The sequence below is a fragment of the Leucoraja erinacea genome, chromosome 19 (assembly GCF_028641065.1).
Source record: "Leucoraja erinacea ecotype New England chromosome 19, Leri_hhj_1, whole genome shotgun sequence".
Classification (NCBI taxonomy): domain Eukaryota; kingdom Metazoa; phylum Chordata; class Chondrichthyes; order Rajiformes; family Rajidae; genus Leucoraja; species Leucoraja erinaceus.
Window position 1 is genome coordinate 32,087,420 of NC_073395.1, and position 24,587 is coordinate 32,112,006.

General features: G+C 39.5%; 1 protein-coding gene across 3 annotated transcripts in view; it reads left to right on the forward strand.

Moving 5' to 3' along the window:
• The first annotated feature begins 5,302 nt into the window (after positions 1 to 5,302).
• Positions 5,303 to 24,587, forward strand: part of LOC129706453 (uncharacterized) — a 103,792-nt gene continuing 84,507 nt past the window's right edge. For 2 of the 3 annotated variants that reach the window (XM_055650767.1, XM_055650765.1), the window contains exons 1-6: positions 5,303 to 5,928; positions 12,992 to 13,158; positions 13,989 to 14,158; positions 20,806 to 20,916; positions 21,395 to 21,548; positions 24,315 to 24,421. In XM_055650767.1, the coding sequence (XP_055506742.1) occupies positions 13,029 to 13,158; positions 13,989 to 14,158; positions 20,806 to 20,916; positions 21,395 to 21,548; positions 24,315 to 24,421 (672 nt within the window). In that variant the 5' untranslated portion in view covers positions 5,303 to 5,928; positions 12,992 to 13,028. The remainder of the gene's footprint in view (positions 5,929 to 12,991; positions 13,159 to 13,988; positions 14,159 to 20,805; positions 20,917 to 21,394; positions 21,549 to 24,314; positions 24,422 to 24,587) is intronic. The other variant, XM_055650766.1, reaches the window with a different exon arrangement.

Genomic DNA, 24,587 nt, shown 5'->3' on the forward strand with positions numbered 1-24,587 from the left:
CAATGCCTCGAATTGGGACTCTTCCTTAGACTGGTCAAGCACCACCTTGGATCAGGACCTCACCTCCAACCCAGATTCCAGCAGTGGCAGGTTTTTGTGTCTCCAATCTATGGAGGGATATGGGTTAAGTGATGACTGATGGCGAGGAGAACTATTGTTCCTGAAAATGTATCATGATGTCTTTTACATCCGCCATAGATTTCCATGCCTTGTGCACCACAGCAGAAAGGCAGCAAACCTGAGAGAAATTCACATTTAGTACTCAAATAAAATGTCAGCCTAGGTTATGAATTCAAGTCTTTGGAGCCAAACTTCAATTCATGCACACCTGAATTTGGAAGCAAGCATTCCGTTTTCACCTCAGCTGATCAAAGCATCTACAGACTGTTCCACAGAAACTGGATTTCATCTGTGTTGCACTTAAACAATCATGCTTGTAGTGCTAGTACCAAATTGAAAAGAAAAGTAAATTGGTTTCAAAAATGGATATGTTAAATTATGATGTGCACATGTCCAAATAACAGTGCTCCATTTTATTGTGCAGTAGTCAGTGAAGATTATACCTTAAAAGGCACATAGTAAAGTAAAATATCCTTTATTGTCATTCAGACCTTCCGGTCTGAACGAAATTTCGTGCCATGCAGTCATACATATAATAAAATAACAAAAACACACAATAAACACAAATTTAACATCCACCACAGTGAGTTCACCAGGCACCTCCTCACTGTGATGGAAGGCAAAAGTCTTAAAGTCTATGTCTCTTCCCTCCTTGTTCTCCCTTGACATTTCCCTTGACACACAGCAGCAGCACGCATTATGCCTGCCATAATGTGAAAAGGACTGGTGACGGCATGGCGAGGACAAGGAGGATCTCCAAATGAGACATTGATCAGCTGTTGAACCAAATTGGTGCCAAGCGATGAAACATGCAAAATATAACATCATAGATGTATCAAGATGACTTCTACTGTCTTTCATACTAACATATCCTCTGGCATATATTCGCACACGCAAAACTTTTCTTTATTCTAGTCCCATATTTCCTTATGTACCCACACTCCCCTCCTACACCAGTCCCCCCGATAGATAGTTGCTCTCCATGATTTTCCAATCGAAAAATAAAAAAGTTTAAAAAATCTTGAGTTTGGCTGATTGGTTCTCTCGCCTGTCAATCACGATGAGGGGGCAGGACTATAAAACCCCGGATGCCCAGACGTGAGTCAGTCACTCTGGAAGATCGTGAGGGAGAGTCCACAACTGTGATTCTAAGCTGTGAATCAACTGAACTGTGGGTCTGCAATGTATTTGCAATAAATGATTTGTTAGCCCTTAATGACAATGCAATGAGTTGTTTGGCAATTTGGTGGCCTGCACTCTTGCTTGAAATGCTGTGAAATTGAATGTGGTGGCCTGCACTCTGCTTGAAATGCTGTGAAATTGAATGTGGTGTCCTGCACTCTGCTTGAAATGGAATTTCAAGGAATAGCCGTGAGTGAACTGCCAGCCCACCAGTCCTGAGTGACTGAGCTGCCAGCCCACCAGGCCTGAGTGACTGAGTTGCCAGCCTAAGAATCCATTTGGCCCACAATGTCCATACTAGCCCTCTGGAAACCAGTCCATTCGGCCCACAACACCCATACTAGCGCTCCAGACCTTTTAAATGGCATGCTTATATTGAACTCAATGTGTTAATTTTATTGGGTCATTGTGTCAATGCAAGCCAAAAAAGATAGGCTTTCTTTATAGTTAGACGTAATGAAACAGAAAACACTGGATAAACTCAACAGGTCTGGGTACATCGTGGGAAGTGAAACAAAGCTGATTGTTTCTCTTCCCACAGATGTGACCTGATCTGCCAAGTATCACACTTTTCTGTTTTATTTTAGACATCCAGCATCTGGAATTTCTGCAGTGACTAGAATAACAGTTGGTTTTTTTAGACCCGTCTGAAGAAGGGTCTCGATCTGAAACATTACCAATTCCTTTTCCCCAGAGATGTTGCCTGACCCACCGAATGTTAGCATTTTGTGTCTAGTCGATTTTTTTAGATCTAGGATCTCCAATTAATATCAAGAAAGCTTCAAAGAAGAGTTGCACAGCAATTAGCATTGTTATTCCAAAGTTTCATGCTGATGAAATATTAAACATGGTAGCGTGGATGGTGGTTGGGGACACAACAGATGAGGACGAGTCGGAGTATAGAAGTGAGATCGACCGACTGACCAAATGGTGCCAGCACAACAACCTGGCTCTCAACATCAGTAACACCAAGGAACTGATTATGGACTTCAGTCGGGGAAGGATGAGGACACACAATCCTGTTCACATCAATGGGACGACGGTGGAGAGGGTCAATAACTTCAAATTCCTGGGCGTGCATATATCCGAAGATCTTTCCTGGATCCAGCACACCAATGCAATTATAAAGAAGGCACATCAGCAACTCTACTTCCTGAGAAGATTACGGAGATTCGGCATGTCAAAGAGGATTCTCCTAAACTTCTACAGGTACACGGTAGAGAGCATTCTGACTGGTTGCAGCATCGCCTGGTTCGGCAACTTGAACGTCCAGGAGCGAAAAAGACTACAAAAAGTTGTGACCACTGCCCAGTCCATCACCGGCTTTGACCTCCCCACCGTCGAAGGGATCTATCATAGTTGCTGCCTCAAAAAGGCAGCCAAAATCATCAAAGACCCACTCCATCCTGGCCACACACTTATTTCACCCTTGCCATCAGGAAGAAAGTACAGGAGCCTGAAAACTGTAACGTCCAGGTTCAGGAACAGTTTCTTCCCTACAGCCATCAGGCTATTAAACACAACAACGAATAAGCTCTAAGCTTTGAACTGCAAAAGACTATTATTATTGCACTATATTTGTTATTTATTGAACTTTTTCTTTTTTTTCTCTTCCCCCGTTATGTACTATGTCTACATATTCACATATTCTGTTATGCTGCATCAAACATTCTTGACTCTCTCTCTCTCTTGGTTGGAAGTGCTTTGTCCAATTTTACAATTGCCATCCTTTCCCCACTAGTGGTCATTAATTCGGCTTGTACTCGCTAGAATTTAGAAGATTGAGGGGGAATCTTATAGAAACTTACAAAATTCTTAATGGGTTGGACTGGCTAGATGCAGGAAGATTGTTCCCGGTGTTGGGGAAGTCCAGAACAAGGGGTCACAGTTTAAGGATAACGGGGAAATCTTTTAGGACTGAGATGAGAAAAACATTTTTCACACAGAGAGTGGTGAATCTCTGGAATTCTCTGCCACATAAGGTAGTTGAGGCCAGTTCATTGGCTATATTTAAGAGGGAGTTAGATGTGGCCCGTGTGGCTAAGGGGATCAGAGGGTATGGAGAGAAGGCAGGTACAGGATACTGAGTTGGATGATCAGCCATGATCATGTTGAATGGCGGTGCAGGCTCGAAGGGCCGAATGGCCTACTCCTGCACCTATTTTCTATGTTTCTAAGTGATTTACTTGAGGATACATCAGTTTGGAATTGCATCTTTCTGAAAAAAGTCAGTGTTTTTTTCTGAGCAATTATGATATTTTTCGATGTTTAACTAAGGAAAGAACAAAGACTTAATTTATTACTGGCAATTAAATTTGGGTACTCAATTCCCACTTGGGAAGTCGATCTGGGTCAGCCTTTCAGCGCATTGCTGAAGGAGAATACTGTAGTGTCATCTCTCATGTAAGATGCGTTCAGGTGGGTCATGATCCCATGACATCATTCAAAGATGAAAAAGGATGTCTAATATTTATTTCCATAAAAGTGTAATGGCCACTTGTCTGTACTACTTTATCAATCGTGGTTTGTACAGCTGCCTGATATGACTGACAGTAAAACAGTTTGAAGCAAATATTATTCAGCTGTTTCCAAGCATCTTCATATGTCATGAAGAAATGTGAAGCACTTTTGTAAATACCACTCCTTTGGTTGGATGTGAAATGAACTTTAATTCATGGTTAAGTAAACCGGAAATTCCATAGCATGTCTCCTATTCATAGAATATTAATTTCACGTCATTTAGTCCTATCAGATAGTAGATTGTATATATGATATGCCCACTGAAGTAACATAGATGTACAATTTAGAAATCAATGGGAAAATTGCTCTGCCCCGAGAGAACAGCAAGCTGTATGTGGAGTCGCAGCTGTTCCTATTAGTAAAGTTGAATAAACATTGAATAACAATGACACTGTATAACACTTAAAACAGATGCTTTAAAAATCTGCAAATTGTAGGCAATAAATAATTTGTTGTAATGTGATGATTGTAAGATAAGTCTTTGATCGGTCAAAATGTTATCCCATCACATTCCATGTTGTCTTTATTCTTCATAAATTGTCTTTACCATAAGAGTTATAGAACTATTGTTCACAAAAGGAGGTCATTGTGTCCATGCAGTCCAAAAAAGCAAGGCTTTCTCTGTAATTGCACGTAATAAAAACAGAAAACGCTGGACAAACTCAACAGATCTGGTCCCATCTTGGGAAGTGAAACAAAGCAGTTTGTTCTCTTCTCACAGATGTGGCCTGACCTGCGGAGTGTCACATTTTCTGTATTATTTTAGATATCCAGCATCTGCAATTTCTGTTTTTATTTTCACATACTAATTGCATATCCTAGCACTAGTTTTGTTGGTTATAACACCTCAAATGTTCTCCCAAATATATTCCTTAAATGTAATTATGTTATCCGTCTCTTTCAGGCAGTGAGTTCCAGAACTCTACCACCGGGTTTAAACTGCTAATACATTCTAATCCTTTGTGGAAATAAGTGAGAAAACTTTAATGAACCCGAAGGATATAAGACCTATGTGGAATCACACTTGTTCATATCAGTAAAATTGAATAAACATCGAGTAAAAATTACCTCTCTGATTCGCTCTAATCTCTCTATTAATTTCCTTAAATATGTTCCCTCTTTTAATGATATCTACTAAAGAAAATAGTTCCTTCCGGTTACTGATCGCTACCAAGAAAAATGAATCATTTTATTTGTCCATTCTGGTCCTCATCTTTTTAACCACTTCAATTCAAATACCCCTCAGCTTCTTATGCTCCAATGAAAATAAAAATCCTGTCCAGCCAGTTTTTCTCCTACAACTAAATTTCAACTGTATTTTTTTTTGCAATCCTCCTCTGCCACCCCCATTCTGCTCTCGATGCGATGACCAGAATCTAATAGATTTGATTTGTAACATTTTGTACAAAACCTCCCTGACCAATTATCTTATCCACCTTATCTACACTTAACTTATTTCAGCAGATACATGATAATGATAAAAGGAATAATATTTAGTGCAAGCTAAAGTCTGATTAGAGTCTGAGGGTCTCCAATGAGGTATAGTAGCTCAGGACCAAAGTTCCTCTAGTATCTTTGCTCAGGACCACTCTCTGGTTGTTGATAGGATAGTAAAGTTGCCTGATAACAGCAGGGAAGAAACTTATCAGGCAAACTCTTTCCAGTATTCTGCAATGTAGTGTGCATTTCATTGACTTTTTGTTTTCCCCAAATGAAGTTAGAATGCTGCATGTGTTTAATTATTTGAAACATATTTAAGTATTTTGATTTTTAAAAATATTTAGTCGAGAAGATGCCAACAAGATATGGACGCTCAGCAGCTCAAAACGTTGCAAGGAACAAACGATGAGAGAAGAAAGAAGGTGGGAGAGAATACCAGAGCGGACACTTGTCATGGAAACTGCAAACAAGCCTAGAGCCACATCACTGACGCTAAACCACAGAGACGTGGGCTAACGGGAGGGGCAGAACTCTACATTCACTGTTGCCTGGAGACCAACAATGTTTTTTTTCGGAAAGCTCCGACGAATTCCCGATCTTCGCAGAGCTCTTGAGAACGTACGAGTGCTACAGGAACGGTAACAGTTATCTTAGATAGTTATTGAGGTGAATATTGTGTTTAATGCGAATTACTTTCATGAGAGCTTTCTCTGCGTGAGAGTTAGAATGGAAAACAGTTGGGAGGGGACATTCTCAACTTCATAAAGAGGTCGATGGCGCAGTCTTCTACCACCTCCCCATGGATCAGCAATGAATTACACCAGCTCTCAAATTATACATATAATTTGCATATCAAGTCAGGCCGAGTTTACTGTTGTATGCACATGTGTACAGTAAGTACAGGTACAATAAAATCCCGCTTGTAGCAACATCGCAGTCACATAGACTCCGACAATATACAAAACATAAATTATACATAAATTACACAGCACAGAGAAAAGGAAAAAGACCATGCCAAAAAAAAATACATTGCTGACAATTGCTATTCCCACCAAGTGTCATTCAGTCCATTTACACAGTGGGATTACAATCTTTTATCTTCCTATCTGATCCAACATATGGTTATTAGGCTAGCCCAATGTCACCCAGGTATGTGTAAGAAGGAACTGCAGATGCTGGTTTAAACTGAAAATAGACACAAAAAGCTGGAGTAAGACAGCAGGACAGATAGCATCTCTGGAGAGAAGGAATGGGTGATGTTTCGGGGTCAAGACCCTTCTTCAGACCCAGGTATTCCCAGTTTCTCCATCTATCCCTCTTTCACCACCTCTGCAACTTAAATCTATTTTCTCTCTTTCTCAATCCTGTCACTGGCCTGAAACATGGTTTGCTTTACAGTTTTCACAGATGCCCCCGGACCAGCTGAGTGTGCAGCAGCATTTTCTGTTTTTATTTTAAACGTAACATCTGTTTTTTCTCACATGTTCAAGTGAAGAGTAATTCATCAAGCTCCTGACTTCTGCTTTGTATATGGTGGTTAGGCTTCAGGATGTTAGAACATGAGACAATTGCATGCCATATGCCATATATATTGAAAGATATAGAAGATTGGTTAGTTGACAGGAAATACAGCAACAAATACAGGGAAAAAAGGGATCAAGTTTGGGTGGCGCAGCAAAGATAGTGATTGGACACTAACTGCTTGCAATGTATATTAATAAGTTTGACTCGGGGTCTGAATGCAATGAATTATTGCCAATGAAGTAAACCAAGGGGAAGAAATGAGCTATGAGACTAAGACAAAGAGGCTGAAAAAGGGCAAAGTGAAGCTGAATGATGGAATGGAATGTTGAGCAATATGACGTTTTTTGGTTGGAAAGCAGATAAGTGCAAAGCTGGGGAATGTTAGTAATATTGAGTGCTTCACTTGGACCGTAGAAAGTTAACATGCTGATTCAACAAACAATTTGAAACGCAGAGGAACAAGGAAATCTTAGTGAAATTGGCTAGTAGATCCAAGATTTCATTTTTTTCGGAAAAATCAAACAAATACACTGCTGAGCATGTGAAAGTTAGCTTAACCTGGAGTGAAATTGGATCGTGGGGCCAAACATCGTTTTCATAAAAATCCAAAAAATACATTGTGGAGCATCTGAAAGTCAGTTTAACCTCAAGTAGAGCATTAATGTGAAAATAAAAACAAACCATAGATGTCATAAATCTGAAAATACTGAAGCACTCAGCAGATCAAGCAGCATTTGCGGAAACAGAAACAGAGTAAATGATTTAATGACAAATGTCTCACAAATACTTCCCCAGGTTTTGGACTTCAACTATTTTCTAATTCGGATAGGAATTAAACATTGTTGTTTTAAATATATCTGTTTTTATAAGTGAAGCAGTGATTTACTTTCTTCAATCTAGTATACTGCATTTGGTAGTACTGACGTTTTCGACATGGGAATGCTTTGTGAAGCATCTGTGATAAGTCCACAGGAATGATTCTGAGCTTACAGTTGCCTGCTATTTTTATTCCCCAAACCCCATCCACCTCACAATGTCTGCGGCCTCAACACTGTTACGAGGCCCGAAACATGCTTGAGAAACAATGTTTCATCTTCCACCTGGATATGTTGCAGCCTTCCAGACTCAATTTTCATCAGAACTAGAGAAGAAAGCAAACAAGTTAACCTACACTAACAGAGAAGTTGAAGGAAGGATGGATACATGGAATACTGGTGACCCCATGGTAGTTTTCACTTATCTGTAACTATTGAACTGGAGTTGCAAATAGATCACCGCTTCAGTGTGCGAGGACAACACTTAGTTGAGAAAAATAATATTTGAAGATCAAAACTTGACAAAAAAAACTCCTGATCTAATGGGCAGTATGATCGTTGTCATCTCATGAGCTTCGTAGACCTGTATTATTTATAGAAGGCGCTTTAAGGTACTGGAGATATATCATTAACACTATCTCTGAAAAAATGTACTGATTTCACTGGAAAGATAAGTGAAGTCAGTGCTCCTTCACAGGCCAGCATTCCAGCACTAGGGCCCCGGTTGCATTCAGTTTGCTATAGTGGGCGGAACATATTGTTCGCATGACTGACACAAGACTCGTGAAACTGACACATTTTCCCGAGCAATTTATTGCAAGGAGACGACGGTTAGACAGAGCAAATGATTCAAAGATCTGCTCAAAGTTTCCTTGAAGAAGTACATCTCCAGCTACTTCTGGAAACCCTGAAATATGACTGAAAGTAGAGAAGGAGCATGTGGGATGGTTTTGCAAACCTTGACGCATGGTGAACACACATAAGGTGCCAGAGGAATATACCTTCTCACAAACTACTCACCTGCCTGCCTGCCCCCATAGCAACCCCAGCCCCTTTAGGAGAATCACAGTTCATGCATTGCCCTCAGAAACCACCAAACCAGGGTGGATGCAATTTATCTTCGATCATGACGGAATACCTAGGAAGAATTTGGTTCTCTACTTGGCCAATATTTTGCCTTAAATTCTATGAGTTTCAATTCTAGCTAACAATCTGTAATGTAGAAGTTTATTATGGAAATCTTTTTGCCAGTTTTTATGAAGACATACTGTAAACAAAATTCCCTTCTTCATCTTTTTAATGGCTTACTTACATTTGTTTACTTGTGCTTTATCCTTCGTATATTCTTGCAATCTTTCCAGCAATTTACTTTACTCACTCTGTTCACATTCATTTCCTTTACTCAGATCTCTTCCAGGCATTGGCTGCAATTAAGAAGATTGCACCATTAGTGTCATTTAATCCATTGTGGTATCCACCCTTTCACAGATGTTGCCTTATTTAGCTCCACTACCACCCACCTTCTTCACAACTTAAAACATGTTTGATTTCTAACTTTTCCAAATTCTGATCAACTTTTCATCAGCCTGAAATGTTCTTCAATCCAGAAGCATTGATGAGTATCTCTCCTGATTTCTGTTTTTACTTCTGATTTGCAGTTTCCAAAGTTCTTCTTAATCGGTTCAAAATTTTCTCAATCATAAAATTCAACAGCTTACTTATGAAGGAAGTTAGACAACAAGCTTACAGTTCCCTGGTTTTCTTCCGTCAATTTTCTTCAGTAATGGAGTTACATTTGCAGTTTTACAATCTAAAGGAACAGATCTTGTAAAAATTGTGGTGGTAGAATCTGTAATTTCTTTATCGACTTCCGTTTAAAATTGTTGGTTGAAAATCTTCAGGCCCTAAGGACTCATAAGTCTTTGGTGCCATTCTTATTTTTATGCTGTTTTCATGGTTTCAATCATAGATTTATCTTTAATTTCCCTAGAATGTCCGATGTATTGTCTTCTTCACATACGATGAAGACTGGCATTAAATAATTATTCAATAGTTTGCCTTGTTTTTAATTATAATACCAGCTGCTATACCATGCCTTTCTCAGGTATTATACTGGCAATCATGATGTTGCATGTATTTCCATGCAATCAGGTATTACAATGGTCCTAGTACATGAAATAAAAATGAACTTAAATATATAAGCATTCCAAGAATAATATAATTAGAGGGGTCATAGGGTCAATAGGTCATAAGGAATAGTAGAATTAGGCCATTCGGCTCATCAAGTCTTCTCTGCCAATCAATCATGGCTGATCTATCTCTCCCTCCTAACCCCATTCTGCCTTCTCCCCGTAATCTCTGACACCTGTACTAATCAAGAATCTATCTATCTCTGCGTTAAGAGTATCCATTGACTTGGCCTCCACAGCCTTCTGTGGCAAAGAATTCCACAGATTCACCACCCTCTGACTAAAAAAAATGCTCATCTCCTTCCTAAAAGAACGTCCTTTAATTCTGAGGTTATGACCTCTAGTCCTAGACTCTTCCACTAGTGGAAAAATCCTCCCCACATCCACTCTATCCAAGCCTTTCACTATTCTGTATGTTTCAATGAGATACTCCCTCATTCTTCTAAACCCCTCCGAGTATTGCTCATCATAGGATAACGTACTCATTTCTGGGATCATTCTTGTAAACCTCCTCTCGACCCTCTCCAGAGCCAGAGCATCCTTCCTCAGATATTGTACCCAAAATTGCTCACAATTATGCTAAAAGTATGTTAACTAAAGATACCATTAAATCACACACACTGTAAGTAAATCTGTGTGCAAAAAATATATAGTTCTTATTCAGTAGATTATGTACCAATGTGCAATCCAACGATGTAGAGGTTTGTAGGTTCATTGGCTTCAGTAAGTTGTAAAAATTGTCCCCAGGATAGTATGCTGGGTGATCGCTGGTCGGCGCAGACTCGGTCTGTTTCTGTGCTGTATCTCTAAAGTCGTATCACACTACAATACTTTTTTTGCATCTAATGTAATTGTAAAAGGCTTGAAGCTCAGCAGCATACAATAGAAGGGAAAACAGGACAGACGGAAGGATTTGGGCTCTTTCCCTTTCCCATTCAGTAGGTACTACTTGGGTATCTTGAGTAAGGAAACTTAGAACAGAAGTTTAACATTGTTTAGTGCTTCCTACAGGCTTCGGGTACATTTTTAAATTTGATTTGCAAATTTTAATCTTTAATCAATATTTGACATAAGGATGTTAACATACAATAATGATTTTAAATGCGCCATTTGTCTATTAAGGAATAAAGTTTAAGATAGATGTTGACTTTTAGTCTATGTCAGAGTCCTTCACAATAGACTGGATGTATAAACAATGTATGAATTGGGGAATATCCATTTGCACCTTCATAGGTTCATGTTGTAGGGGGAGAATTAGGCCATTCGGCCCATCAAGTCTATGCCGCCATCAATCAAAGTTGATCTATCTTTCCCTCTCAGTCCCATTCTACTGCCTTCTAACCATAACCTCTCACACCCGTAAGAGACATCCTTGCTTTACTATAAATCATTTGCACAGATTATAGTTTGCACAAAGTGAGGTTTAAATGACACAACCAGCATCTGCAGTTCATTCTTAGACTTTATATGACACAATAATTGGATATGGTTTTCTCTAACTAAACATTGAGGTTAAGGTGGTCAACCTTTGTATTCTTCTTCTTATCGAGTCCACACACAAGATTAGAAGTTGTTCAGCCAGAGCTGAATACACTTCTCGGCATCTGCACACAATGGTGTCTTTCTTGTGCTTCTTGTGCTTCTTGTGCGTGGTGGTGCAAAGATGACTAGTGGGGTGCCTCAGGGATCTGTGTTGGGTCCTTTGTTGTTTGTCATGTACATCAATGATCTGGATGAAGGTGTGGTAAATTGGATTAGTAAGTATGCAGATGATACCAAGATAGGGGGTGTTGTGGATAATGAAGAGGATTTCCAAAGTCTACAGAGTGATTTAGGCCATTTGGAAAAATGGCTGAAAGATGGCAGATGGAGTTTAATGCTGATAAATGTGAGGTGCTACACCTTGGCAGGACAAATCAAAATAGGACGTACATGGTAAATGGTAGGGAATTGAAGAATACAGTTGAACAGAGGGACCTGGGTATAACCGTGCATAGTTCCTTGAAGGTGGAATCTCATATAGATAGGGTGGTAAAGAAAGCTTTTGGTATGCTAGCCTTTATAAATCAGAGCATTGAGTATAGAAGCTGGAATGTAATGTTAAAATTGTACAAGGCATTGGTGAGACCAAATCTGGAGTATGGTGTACAATTTTGGTCGCCAAAGAGGAAGGATGTCAACAAAATAGAGAGAGTACAGAGGAGATTTACTAGAATGTTGCCTGGGTTTCAACAACTAAGTTACAGAGATAGGTTGAATAAGTTAGGTCTTTATTCTCTGGAGCGCAGAAGGTTAAGGGGGACCTGATAGAGGTCTTTAAAATGATGAGAGGGATAGACAGAGTTGATGTGGACAAGCTTTTCCCTTTGAGAATAGCGAAGATTCAAACAAGAGGACATGACTTCAGAATTAAGGGACAGAAGTTTAGGGGTAATATGAGGGGAACTTCTTTACGCAGAGAGTGGCGGCGGTGTGGAATGAGCTCCCAGTGGAAGTGGTGGAGGCAGGTTCATTGGTATCATTTAAAAATAAATTGGATAGGCATATGGATGAGAAGGGAATGGAGGGTTATGATACGAGTGCAGGCAGGTGGGACTAAGGGGGAAAAAATTTGTTCGGCATGGACTTGTAGGGCCGAGATGGCCTGTTTCCGTGCTGTAATTGTTATATGGTTATATGGTTATATGATTGGTGAAAACAGGGCCGCGACGTGAACGCTCTTTCCTTGATCCCAACCGTTGTATTGTAATCCATGAATGAGCGGGTCGAGTCCAGTTTACTTGGTTTATAAAAGCTTAGACATTCAGGATAGCTTGTATTTGATTTTAAACACAAGAGTCTTGCAAATGATAAATGATTGTTGTTATTAAGAGGAATGACTGGTCCATTGCTATCCTCACCTTGGTGCTAGTTTAAATGCAAGTATTTAGTATTGTAATTGGATTGAGTTATCAATCCCGAGTGATTAAAACAATTAGTTAAGGTGGAAGGTTAATACTGTACCATTAACTCTATTTCTTATTACAATTGCTGCTTGAGGTGCTGAGCATTCCCAACATTTTCTGATTTAATTTTGTGTTTGCAGCGTTAACATTATCTTTGTTTTGTATGGGAAACAGTTTGGTTACTTACGAAGTGAGATGATCACTTTTTTATCATATTTCTTTACGAGGATTTTTTTTGTTGTTGCTTTACTTGCAGATGTCGCTCGCAAATAATTTGATTTAAATTTGATTAAATGCCTCTGCGCACAAGAATAACATGTTACACAGCCTGGGCAAATGCACGATGTTCTTCACTGAGTCGTCAGCTCAACAATATATTTATAGAGCTGTTCACAGACAATCATTTGAAAAAATTGTTAGAAAGTAAGTTCAAATTCTAAAAAAAATGATATTTGATTGTAGTACATATATGCATCATTAACTTTTCTATAATTGAATGGACTTAACCCTTTCATTACTCAGATATTTGTGTGGAATATGTTAAGCCTATTATAACATTAAACTCCGCAGAAAGGGGACTACCAACCAAGTCTATTTTTGTTGTTTTACCTCCCGTTACTGATGGTCCTGATACCATTTATTTAATTATTTATTTTTAAAATTACTATTGCACCTCATGCTTGTAATAGGTCCAGAAACATAGACCACGTCTTTTGGAATTGGTCTGCTTTACCTGCTAAGAGGAATCTCATCTCTTCCAGATGTAATGTTTCAAACATATTTGATATCCACATTTTTATTGTTGGTGTGGGCGCATTTTTCCAGAATTTGTGTATAAGCCGTCCATTTTAATAACGTAATAGCAGCCTTTTTTGAACAATCAATTGTAATGGCAGGTTTCCATGTTACTAGAGTGACATTTAAACAGGCAGAATATCTTATTAACTGGCAGATAGCTAACTATTAACTATATAGTGTTTTACAATATTGCTGTACGCACTTTATGTAGAAAAATATTATACATGTGGTGTATTAAATGTTTCTGTAAACCTTTCTGTATACTTGCATAATAGCTAATAAATTGGGAATGTAAATTGCACTATTTATTTGTTGTATATTGCAGACTTTACAATTAAGCAAGTTGAACTGAGATCTATTTATTTTATTCACAATGAAAGTCCACTTTTAATGGGGTTTTTTTGCTCTGTTGTTTGAAAGTTACTAAGTTTTTTCCCGATGTGTTTTTTGGTTAGGTTTTACTGGAAAGGCACCCAGAAATATGAACAGCATGGCTCAACGTCTATCTAAACAGAATCTTATTCCACGATTTGAGTTGTTTTTAGAAGAACTACAAAAAGCTGGCATCATACCTAAGGATAGTAAAATCGACTGTGGCCTGATTGCCAAGAAAAATATTAAATCTGTACGTAAAAGGGTCTCTTTTATTGTTAACTTCCACTTGAATAACACCAGATGGGTTATCTTAATAGCTTATTTTTGACTAATTTAACGAGCAGACACGTTTACGTTTCAATGCCGTGCATTTTTAAAAAAATCGTGATTAAGCGGTAACAGTCAGGTGAGAAGATTCATGTGCATCACATGTCCCCAGTGAGGAGCTGAATTCACAGGGACTATGGATCAAGGAAGTAGGACAACATCAGGAGCACCTCTTCAACTGCATTCAGTGCTCCCGATGTGGCCTCTGTTATATTGGTGAGACAGAGCGTAGACGACGAACATTTCATCAAACATTTGCACTCGGTCTGCCAAGGCCTACGGAACTCCCGGTTGCTAACCATTTTAACTCCCCTTCCCATTCCCATACCAACCTTTCTGTCCTGGGCATCCTCCATTGCCACAGTGAGGTCATGCACAAACTGGTGGAGCAGCACCTCACATTCTGTTTTGGTAGCTCACAACCCAGTGGAAAGTTGAATTCTCCAGTTTTATGTGAACAACTCTCTCCTCCTCCCCTTCCTTTCTCCCCTTTTCCCCTTTTATCTCCCTCTCTTCCCTGTGCCCTACCTGGATGCACCCACCCATTTCTCCCTTTCCCCTTCACCCCCTTCCCTTCCACCTGTATTCCTTCCTCTTGATTTACATTTCACACCCCTTCTGTTCTCCTTAACTCAGACATTATGTTTTCTCATCTTTGTCCTTTGTCCAAATGTCTGCCAATCACCCCCCCCCCCCCCACACACCCCTCACCCCACCTTTATCCACCTATTGCTTGGCTTTTGCCCCCTCCACCTCTCTTCCACCTTTCTCCCACCTTTCTCCCCTGACTACAATCACTGAAGAAGGTTCACAACCCAAAGCATCGCCTCTCCATGTTTTCCAGAGATCCTGCCTGACATGCAGAGTTACTCCAGCACTTTCTGTCTTTTGTATCTGAAATTTATCATTGTCCATATCATATCCTATTGTCATATCACCATATGTACTGTAGTTACAAACACTGCATTGTAAAATTTATTTTGGAGCCCGACCCAAAATGTTGTCTGCCCATTTCCCTCCACAGATGCTGCCTAACCCACTGAGTTCCTGCAGCAGTTTGTTTTTTACTCAAAACCCCAGCATCTATACACTCTTATGTAACCCTCTCTAAAATTTAATTTTAATGTCTTACAGTAAAGCTTCCCCATCTTGTGCCCCATGGCTACTCTTCTATCATAATGAATTATTATAATGGTATGTGGATTAAATGACGTTATCTGTATGCTTAAATTCAAATTCACTCATTTTTTCTTTCCCTGTTTGGAAATACAATAAAAGTACTGTCACTTGCATGCGAAGCTGATCTGAGAACATACGACATTCAAAACAATGTATTGCTGACTTCTGAGTGCACTTACATCAGGGGGTGTAGAGCGCCCCAAGAAAAATACACATTGTCATTGTTAAAACTCCAGTATCCTCATCCAACATCCACAGACATGCTGTTGGATTGCATCGCGACTTGGTTGGGTTGTCCAAGACCACATGAAATCGTGGATGTTGCCCAGCCCATCACACAGACCAGACTCCCCACATTCACTACATCTACATTTCACGCTGCCTTGGGAAAGCAGCCAACATAATCAAAAATGTTGCCTACCCTGGGCATCTTCTCTTTGCTCCAGTTGGAAAGAAGGTACAGAAGCTTGAAAGTGTGTACCACCAGACACAGGAACAGCTTTGTCCTTTCTGTTAACAGGCTTCTGAACGGAACCTTCCATAAGCTAGGGTACTGTCCAATTATCCTCTTATAGCTGACATTGGGCTTTGTCTCTTTAACTATTGTGCTACAATGCTAAGACCTATATTCTGCATCCTTTGCTCTACCCCATTGTACTTGAGTTTGACCTGATCACAGTATTATCTGATCTGATTTGGGCAGCATGCAAAACAAACGTTTCACTGTATCTAATAATAAATCTAAAGCATATGTTCAAACATTTTCATGATCTCACCTTTTCTATTTCCATGATTAATTCCAACATTCACCTGATAAGTCTACATTCCTCTTTTGTAGCTTGAAATCTCTTGCTCCAATAGAGCCTTAAGATAACTAGGCCTTAACTTTGGGAACTATTTCCCAAATCAGCTCCAACTGTCTCTTCCACTTGGATATTTCTTAAATCCTACACCCTGTTTAAAATTGCTCTATTTTTGCTCATGTGGCAAGTTGTTTTAATTTAGTATAATTCAGAGAGACAGCAGGGAAACAGGCCCTTTGGTCCATTTATTCCATGCCAACATTGATCACCTGTGCATACTCTATGTTACCCCATTAATCCATTCACTCCTTTCATACTGGGGGGCAATGTACAGAGGCCAATTAATCTATAAACCTGCACATCTTTGGGATGTGGGTGGAAACCGAAGCAAACGGAAGAAACCCTCAGGGAGAAACAGGAAGAATCTGGAAACTGATTGGACCTGAGTCTTTGGTGCTATGAGGCAGTTTTGATACGTTTTACTCCATCAAAACTGCCATTTTAAAACAAGTTGTTCACTCTTGTCCAAAATACACTTCAATTTCTCCTAAATGCAAAATCAAGTCAAGTCAAGTCACATTTATTTATATAGCACATTTAAAAAAACAACTCTCGTTGGCCAAAGTGCTTTACATTTGTTATAAGAATAGTATAAACAAACAAACTACATAAATATATACACATAGCCCTCGCTCAGTGGACGTCAGGAAAGGCATGGGAGTATAGATAAGATTTTATTCTTGACTTAAAGGAGTTGATGGAGGGGGCAGTTCTGATGGGAAAGGAGATGCTGTTCCACAGTCTAGGTGCTGCAACCGCAAAGGCGCGGTCGCCCCTAAGCTTATGCCTAGACCGTGGGATATTCAGCAGCCCCAAGTCGGCCGATCTGTGGGACCTGGAGGTGGAGTGGTGGGTGAGAAGACTTTTAATGTAGGAGGGGGCAAGCCCATTGAGGACTTTGTAGACATAGAGGAAGGTCTTAAAATGTATACGGAACCGCACAGACTTTAAACAAATCCCAATGAGCTATTGCAGTTTATAAACTTCATGCTAAGAGAAAGTAAATACTCCCCCACCAAACACCCCTTCTCGTGGTAAACACTTCCCCAGCAAACACCCCTTCTCTTGGTCTCATCCACCTTTTCAAATTTTTCTGCTGAAGAACAGAGTTGTAATCTTGCATCTAAGATGAAATGTCACCTATACATGTTCTGCAGAGATGCGGTTTGACCCGCTGAATTAGTCCAGCACTTGGTGTCTTTTCTTAGACCATTTGCCAGGAATCGATGACTTACTCCCGGTCTTGTTTTGTGGATTCTCAGATGATGGTTAATGAAGCAAATATTGGAAATGCTATCTCTTCCACAGATGGGGTAATCTATGAGGACGGTGTGCTTCTGCTATTTACACAGTAAGGCTCTGTGTAAGCTGCAGAAGCAAAGTGATTTACACAGAGCTTCCCTGTGCCCTGACGTTTGACCATGGAGTTCACAATAACATCCCAACTGCCCTTTCTTGACATTGCCTAATCCTGAGCCAGAGGTTCTCAAGAATCAGTGAGGACATTGTTTTATTTTCAAGGAGAATTTGAGCACTTTCTTGAAGCTTTCTCTCTATCCACCTGGTAATCTGTTCTCGAGATGGACCTTAGAATAAATTGATTGCCATAAGAGTCCAGGAGCTAATTGAGGGTAACCAATGCATCAATGATCGGGAAGTTGACCTGGGAGAGACAGTGATATTGGTTTGTTTGGTTTTGCAGAGATTCTGAGGTTTTTCTGGAGATGGTGTTGGTGTTATTTTTGCAAACCAATTGCTCCCATTTAAAAAAAAAATAAGACTACGTTTATGCTCAGCTATAAACAATAAATCTTGGAGAGAGATGGGAAAGACAAATATGCTGATAGTATTTAAAAATATCTAGTACGAGACTAAGTGCAGACCCGTTGGGTCTGTTCCCCCAACGTGTGGTTGTGGGGGGGGGGGGGGGGGGAGGCGGCATGCAGTGTCACACACACTAACTATCCCCCCTCCGCACTCACGCTAATTAACCCCCGATATTATATTAAGATTATTAATTTGCTCCTTTTACTCCATAACCACCTTATCTACTGACGCATAGCCCCCAACTTGCAGTCACATCTAGAGAGGGGGTGGAGGGGTGGGGGCGGGGGTAGAGAGTGAGGGCAGAGAGAGAAGGGGCAGAGACAGAGAGAGAGGGGAGGAGAGAGAGAGAGAGGGGGGCAGAGAGGGGGGGGGAGGGGGGGTGCTGAGAGGGGAGGGGAAGAGGTTGGGAGCAGGGAGGGGAAGGGGGTAGAGGGGTGTGTGGAGGGGAGGGGGGTTTAGGGGAGGGAGGACGGTGGGGGAGGGGATGGAGGGGAGGAGGGGGAGAAAAAAAGAGGGGAGAGAGAGAGAGAGGGGTGGGGGGGAGAGGGGGGAGGGGGGGGAGGGAGAGGGGGGAGGGGTGAGGGGAGAGGGGAGACGGGGGGGAGGGGGAGGGGGGAGGGGGGGGAGGGGGGGGGGGGGGAGAGGGGGGGAGGGGGGGAGGGAGAGAGGGAGGAGAAAGGGAGGGAGGGGGGGGGAGGGAGAGGAGGAGAGGGAGGGGGGGGGGGGGTAGAGGAGAGATGAGGGGGGAGAGGAGAGGGGGAGAGAGGTGAGGGGAGATAGAGGAGAGGGGGGAGGAGAGGAGAGGGGAGGGGGAGGGGGGAGGGCGGGGGGGGAGAGAGGGAGGGGGGGAGAGGGGGGGGGGCGGAGAGAGAAGGAGAGAAAAAAAGAGGGAGAGAGAGAGAGAGAGAGAGAGAGAGAGAGAGAGACAGAGAGAGAGAGAGAGAAGAGATAGGGATAGGGAGAGAGAGAGAGAATGTCTTTTTACTCAACCCGAACCCCCCAAACAACCATTAGCAGGCAGTGCTTTTTTCCTCAAACTAACCATAACCAAACCAAATTAAGGGTACTTACTCACAGTTGTGTAGACATTTGTTCAGTCATTCAGAGCTCAGACCTCCATGTTGTAGAGACTGATTGGGGCACACCACTTCCTGGTTTTATAGTCCCTCCCCCTCCCACCAGCAGGAGCAGCAGGGAGAATGGGGAATTTTGTAAAAGCATTAATATCTCTGTCATTTTTCATCGACGGGAAAAATCCTCGGCACACATGCGGAGGAGGGGGGCTCTGAGTGAGGTGGCCAAAAATGACGGCCGTAGGTGGCGGCGTTCTCTCGGAAATTGCAGCACAGAAGGCCAAAACCGGTCAAGAACAGAATTTTAGTACTATAGAAGATTATAAGTGTTAACTCATTACAAAGATGAAGTAAAGGTGCTGAGAAAGGCAAAGGGAAGTAAGCGCCTATGTGGTCTGAGTAGATTTATTTTGATCAAACTGGCTATTTATTTTAAGTGTCTGCAGTGTTTGTAGCATCACTCCAACTGAGGGGAATATGATTTCTCAAAAACAATCCCTTAGGATGTTTTCTGTTTTGTTGTCCCATTTGTCAAAAATCAAATGAATTCCCTCAGGTAACTTGAAACTACAGCAGGCCCCATTTAACCACGGTACATCACGTTTGACATCCTCACATCAAACAGCATTTCATTTATAACAATTGTGAGAACTATCCTTAAACTGCCCTTAAATATTGTCTATTTCATTGTTTCCTGATTTCATATTATTACTGCATTTTTTATGTATATAACACAATGAAAGCTTTCTGAAACAGGGTATGTTCATTATATCATCTGAAATTATATATGAAGTATTTCTATTAATGATTTTCAGAATTGTCCCTTCAAACAAAAGGGGATAATGAAAAAGTTAATTAGCATTAACTCCCTATTTTTTTTAACGATTCTTGTATTTTTAAAATCTTCTGTAAAGTTAAAAAAATAGGTTTATGAAACTTTCAGCATAACAATACCTTGTTTTTATTTGTCCATAACATTTTTCATTTCTGACTGAATAACCAAAATGATATTTGCAAACAAGCCCCGCCGCTCTTATCCAGCTTTTTCGCCCTTTCTGCAATCATTCTGAAGAAAAGTCCTGACCCAAATGGTCACCTATTAATTTAATCCCACAAATGCTGCCTAACATGGAGTTAGTCCAAAACTTTGTGTTTTGCTCACGATTCCAGCTTCTGCATCTCACTGGCATATGCAGTGTTGCTTTCAATGACCTACTTTACTCATGTGTGGTCCAGGAATGAAAAACAACTCTTCCTAAACTTTGTTGCAATTTGAAAACAAAGGATTTACAATAGTCTATACATGTGTCCTTGAGGTCATGATTGCAATAAGGTTTGAATTCTTTGTGTGTGATAAAATAAGTGACTAGTTTTCAGAGATTCCTACTTTTATAGCCTTCAACTTTGGAAATGTAATGAACTAGGATATTTTTTCCTTCAGAAGTCATATTTTAGTATTGATAATGTATTGATAGCAAATTAATAAAATAATAAATTGTATTTAATAGTTTATCATTTTTCTCCAGCGAATCCCCTAAAAATAGTATTGCTTACTGATTATTAACAATGAATGCTTGCATTGCACAATGACTTAAGCTGTGAGGAGTGCATTTTGATTTGTTCACCAGATAAGTGACCTACTATGGAAGTTAATAGTGTATGACATTCGGTTCACCTGGGAACGGTCAAGTCAACTGCTGCTCAATAATGAGAAACTGGTCTGCGCCATTTGTTTCAAGGTAGGAGGGAGAATATTGAAGCACTACAAGTGCTTACGGCTGTTTATTCCTTATATTATTACCACATGAAAAGGAAATAATCCCTTTACATTTCAAATCTCAAATCATTATATTAATTTCTGTTGAATTTTAAAATTGGGTGAAATGAGACCAGATTTTGACAGATGCTTTAGATTTGTAACTTCTTTGGGATATAATGTTGTAGTATTTATGTCTTATCATTTTCTTCTTGATGGAAACATTGCCTTTGCTTTTAAATTTCTCTGCTCGAATGAAGTGCCCATCAATATTAAAATATCAGACTTACAAATTGTACCAAATCATTTGTGGAACCAATATATTAAAAATGTAATGTTTAGATATTTCTTATAAGAAAATAAATATACAAATAATTTGAAACAAGTTGCTGAAGATATACCATTGACTTTTATGGTAAATGTAGAATAATATAAGGAAGATTTGTTATTTTTTGATTCAGTGGACACTACAGGTTAAATCATCAGTGCAAAAGCAAGCAAAAGCTCCTCCATCATTTTTTGCTGGTCTTGCGTTCCCATTAGATGAAACAAATGGATCTTCTGTCTCTACCCAGATTGAATCGTATTATTTGCAAAATTCGGAACCATTTCCAGGTAATAACAATATTATTCCATTTTAAGCATTTCTTCATTTTTCTTCATTCATTGATAAATTAGAAATCGTCAGGAATTAAAATATTAGAATTAATAATACTTTTAGTGACAGAAGGAAAGTTTACTTGAATTGTAATGATCATTGGCTGGCATAGTTTATTTAGATCTTTTGAGGATTCTATTTCTATTTCCAACTGAAAATTAACCTGCCTTTCAGACCTTTTATAAAAAGGATTAATTAAAATGTGTCATCGCTTAGGAATTTATACATGGTATGAAAGACAAAGATAAAAGAACACCCAAAGTAGGGTCAATTCTTTATTAGAATTATTAGGAGAAAGAGGATACAATTTGGTTTTATGGTGCAGAGTGGGTGGGGAGCGTAAGGGGTATGTTGGTTACAGTGAGGCCAGGCTTGTCTTGGGAATGTAAACATCCCATTGATGAGTGTGACCTGTGGTTCTAAACTCGCTAGCTGTTGGGAACATCCTCCTGAATAGTCCAGATGAAAGGATTAAATTAGATGGAGAAAAGATGTTGAATATGAAACATTCTCAGTTTTTCTCTCTACAAATGTAATCTGACTTGCTGAGTGTATCCAACATTTCCTCTTTTTAATTCTGATTTTCCATTTCCACAATATGTTACTTATACCCTTTTGTTCCCATTTAGAAAGCTTGTTTCACATTTAAAGATCCCTAATACAGGTATAAATGTTAATTTAACAAACATTATCTGCATTGCAATAGTTGCATAGTATGCTGAAACATCAATGCACTGAACAATTTTTAGAACATTTGCAATTAACATACATTTTTCAGTGTTCTCCTTGTGAACTTATTGTCCATTGTATGTGAAATTTAGTGATAAACACTTTTAAATGTCATCCATGCCATCATTCAAATAGTATCGAGCTGCCAACAAGAACATTGCCCCGCACATTAGCTTGAGAAAATATTTTTTAAACGTTATCGGTCAAAAAAGTGCATGCAGATACAAAATACCTTTATATTGATAACAGAGTGCTGTTTATCTTCAATCCAAATGTGTTTTATTTTAATGCTTGAAATTACATAGATTTGCAAATACTTGTTGAGACTGTTTTGATTAGATTAATCTGGGTCCCCGTATAATTTATTAATGAATAAAAGTTCAGCCTAGCAGCTTCCACAAATAAGTATCTCTTTACCTGCAGTATTTTTCAGATACTTCAACATAACAGATGTGAGCATTCGCACAAAAAAGATGAATAATTCTTTGTGCTACTGATCTCCACTAATGTACCATAGAGGAAAATAAATATGAGTACAGTGTTGTAAAGTGTAAAAATGTTTGTTTTGAATGGATTTTTTGTTATTCATTAATGAAATGTGTTTGTCACTGGCAATACCAGCATTTATGTTCCATCCGCAAATGACCCTAGAATGAGAAGACAGTTGAGAATTAATCATACTATTTGATTGGGAGGTATACAGTATATGAGCCAGACTGTGCAGGGACTGCAGATTACATTCCCTGAAGTACATTAGTGAACGAGACAACAATTTTAATTTGTTTTTATTCTTACTGCCGAAGAGAATTGAACTTTATGTTAATTATTGCAGTGTGGCTGTTGATGGGGTTCTAGAGAATGTGTCAACTTATATGCACGTATCAGTTTAGTTCTCAAAGGCACATTCCACTCCGACTAGTTTGACTGTCCTCCTGATCAAATTTTATCTCTGTATGTCTTGTTGTCACCCTTTCCAAGCTAACAATGATTTATTCTACATTTACCTTGATCTTTGTCCCCTTTGATCAGCTTACCCTTATCCTGAGAGTCAGATGTCTCCTTCTACCCTGACTGCCAGCCTGAAGAAGTGTCTCGATCCGAAATGTCACCCACGCCCATCTAACCAGAGATGCTGCCTGTCCCACTGAGTTACTCCAGCATTTTGTGTCTATCTTCAGTGTAAACCAGCATCTGCAGGTCTTTCCTACACACTTCCACTCTGATCCATCTGTCCTCACTTTTGCAGTGAACCTCAACTAAGCTCAAAAAACAGTGTTTTATCTTTTGACCAAGTCCCTTATAAACTTCCAAGCTCAACAATGTTTTTAACAATTTCAGATAATGAATTTTTCCATCAATTTCAGTTTTCATTTAACACTACTTTCCTTTTGCAGTTTCAGGTAATGATGCTACTTCTCCCATTTACTCTTTCTCCAGCCCAATCTTTTGCTTTTCTTTAACATGTCCCATTGCACTACTCATTTAATCTCTCCTGCTTTTCATCTTATCTCAGATCTTTCTTTTTATTCTCACCTCCTCTACCCAACTTCTGCTTTTCTCGGATCTGTTTAACTTTGAGCCATATTGTACGGAAACAGGCCCTTCAGCCCAACTCATACATGCCGGCCAAGATACCCCATTATACTAGTCCCATTTGCCAATGTTTGGTCCAGATCCCTCTAAACATTTCCTAGCCATATACCTATCCAAATATCTTTTAAATGCTATTATACTTACCTCAACTACCTCCTCCGACACTTGTTTCCGATCTTGACCTGAAATATTAATTATGTTTCTTTCTCTATTGATAGTGCACAACCAGCTGTGCATTTATACAATTTCTATTGTTGTTTTGCATGATCCTTTTGAAGCAGTGATTTCTGCCATCTAACAAAAATGTCTATGAATTTCCTTTCTCTTAAAAAAGTATGAATTACTGTTTTATATCAATTTACATTAATTGTATAATTAAATTAACAATTCATGTGTCTAAGGTCATGAGCTAGCTAAAGCCTTTAACAAGAAAATTCCTAAAGAGGGCTGGAATAACTATCCTTCTGCCGTTGAATGCATTCTGGATCTCGTTAATACCCATTTGCAGGTACTTCTTTATTCAACACAGTGATGTATTTTCATATGGTGATGAATGCAATGTGAGATATAATGCTGCATTGAATGGATACTTATAACTACAATGCTAAATGAATGAGATTGTTTGAACATGCTGTCCAATTTGATTAAAAAGGAAGTTGAACCCAACTGGATGT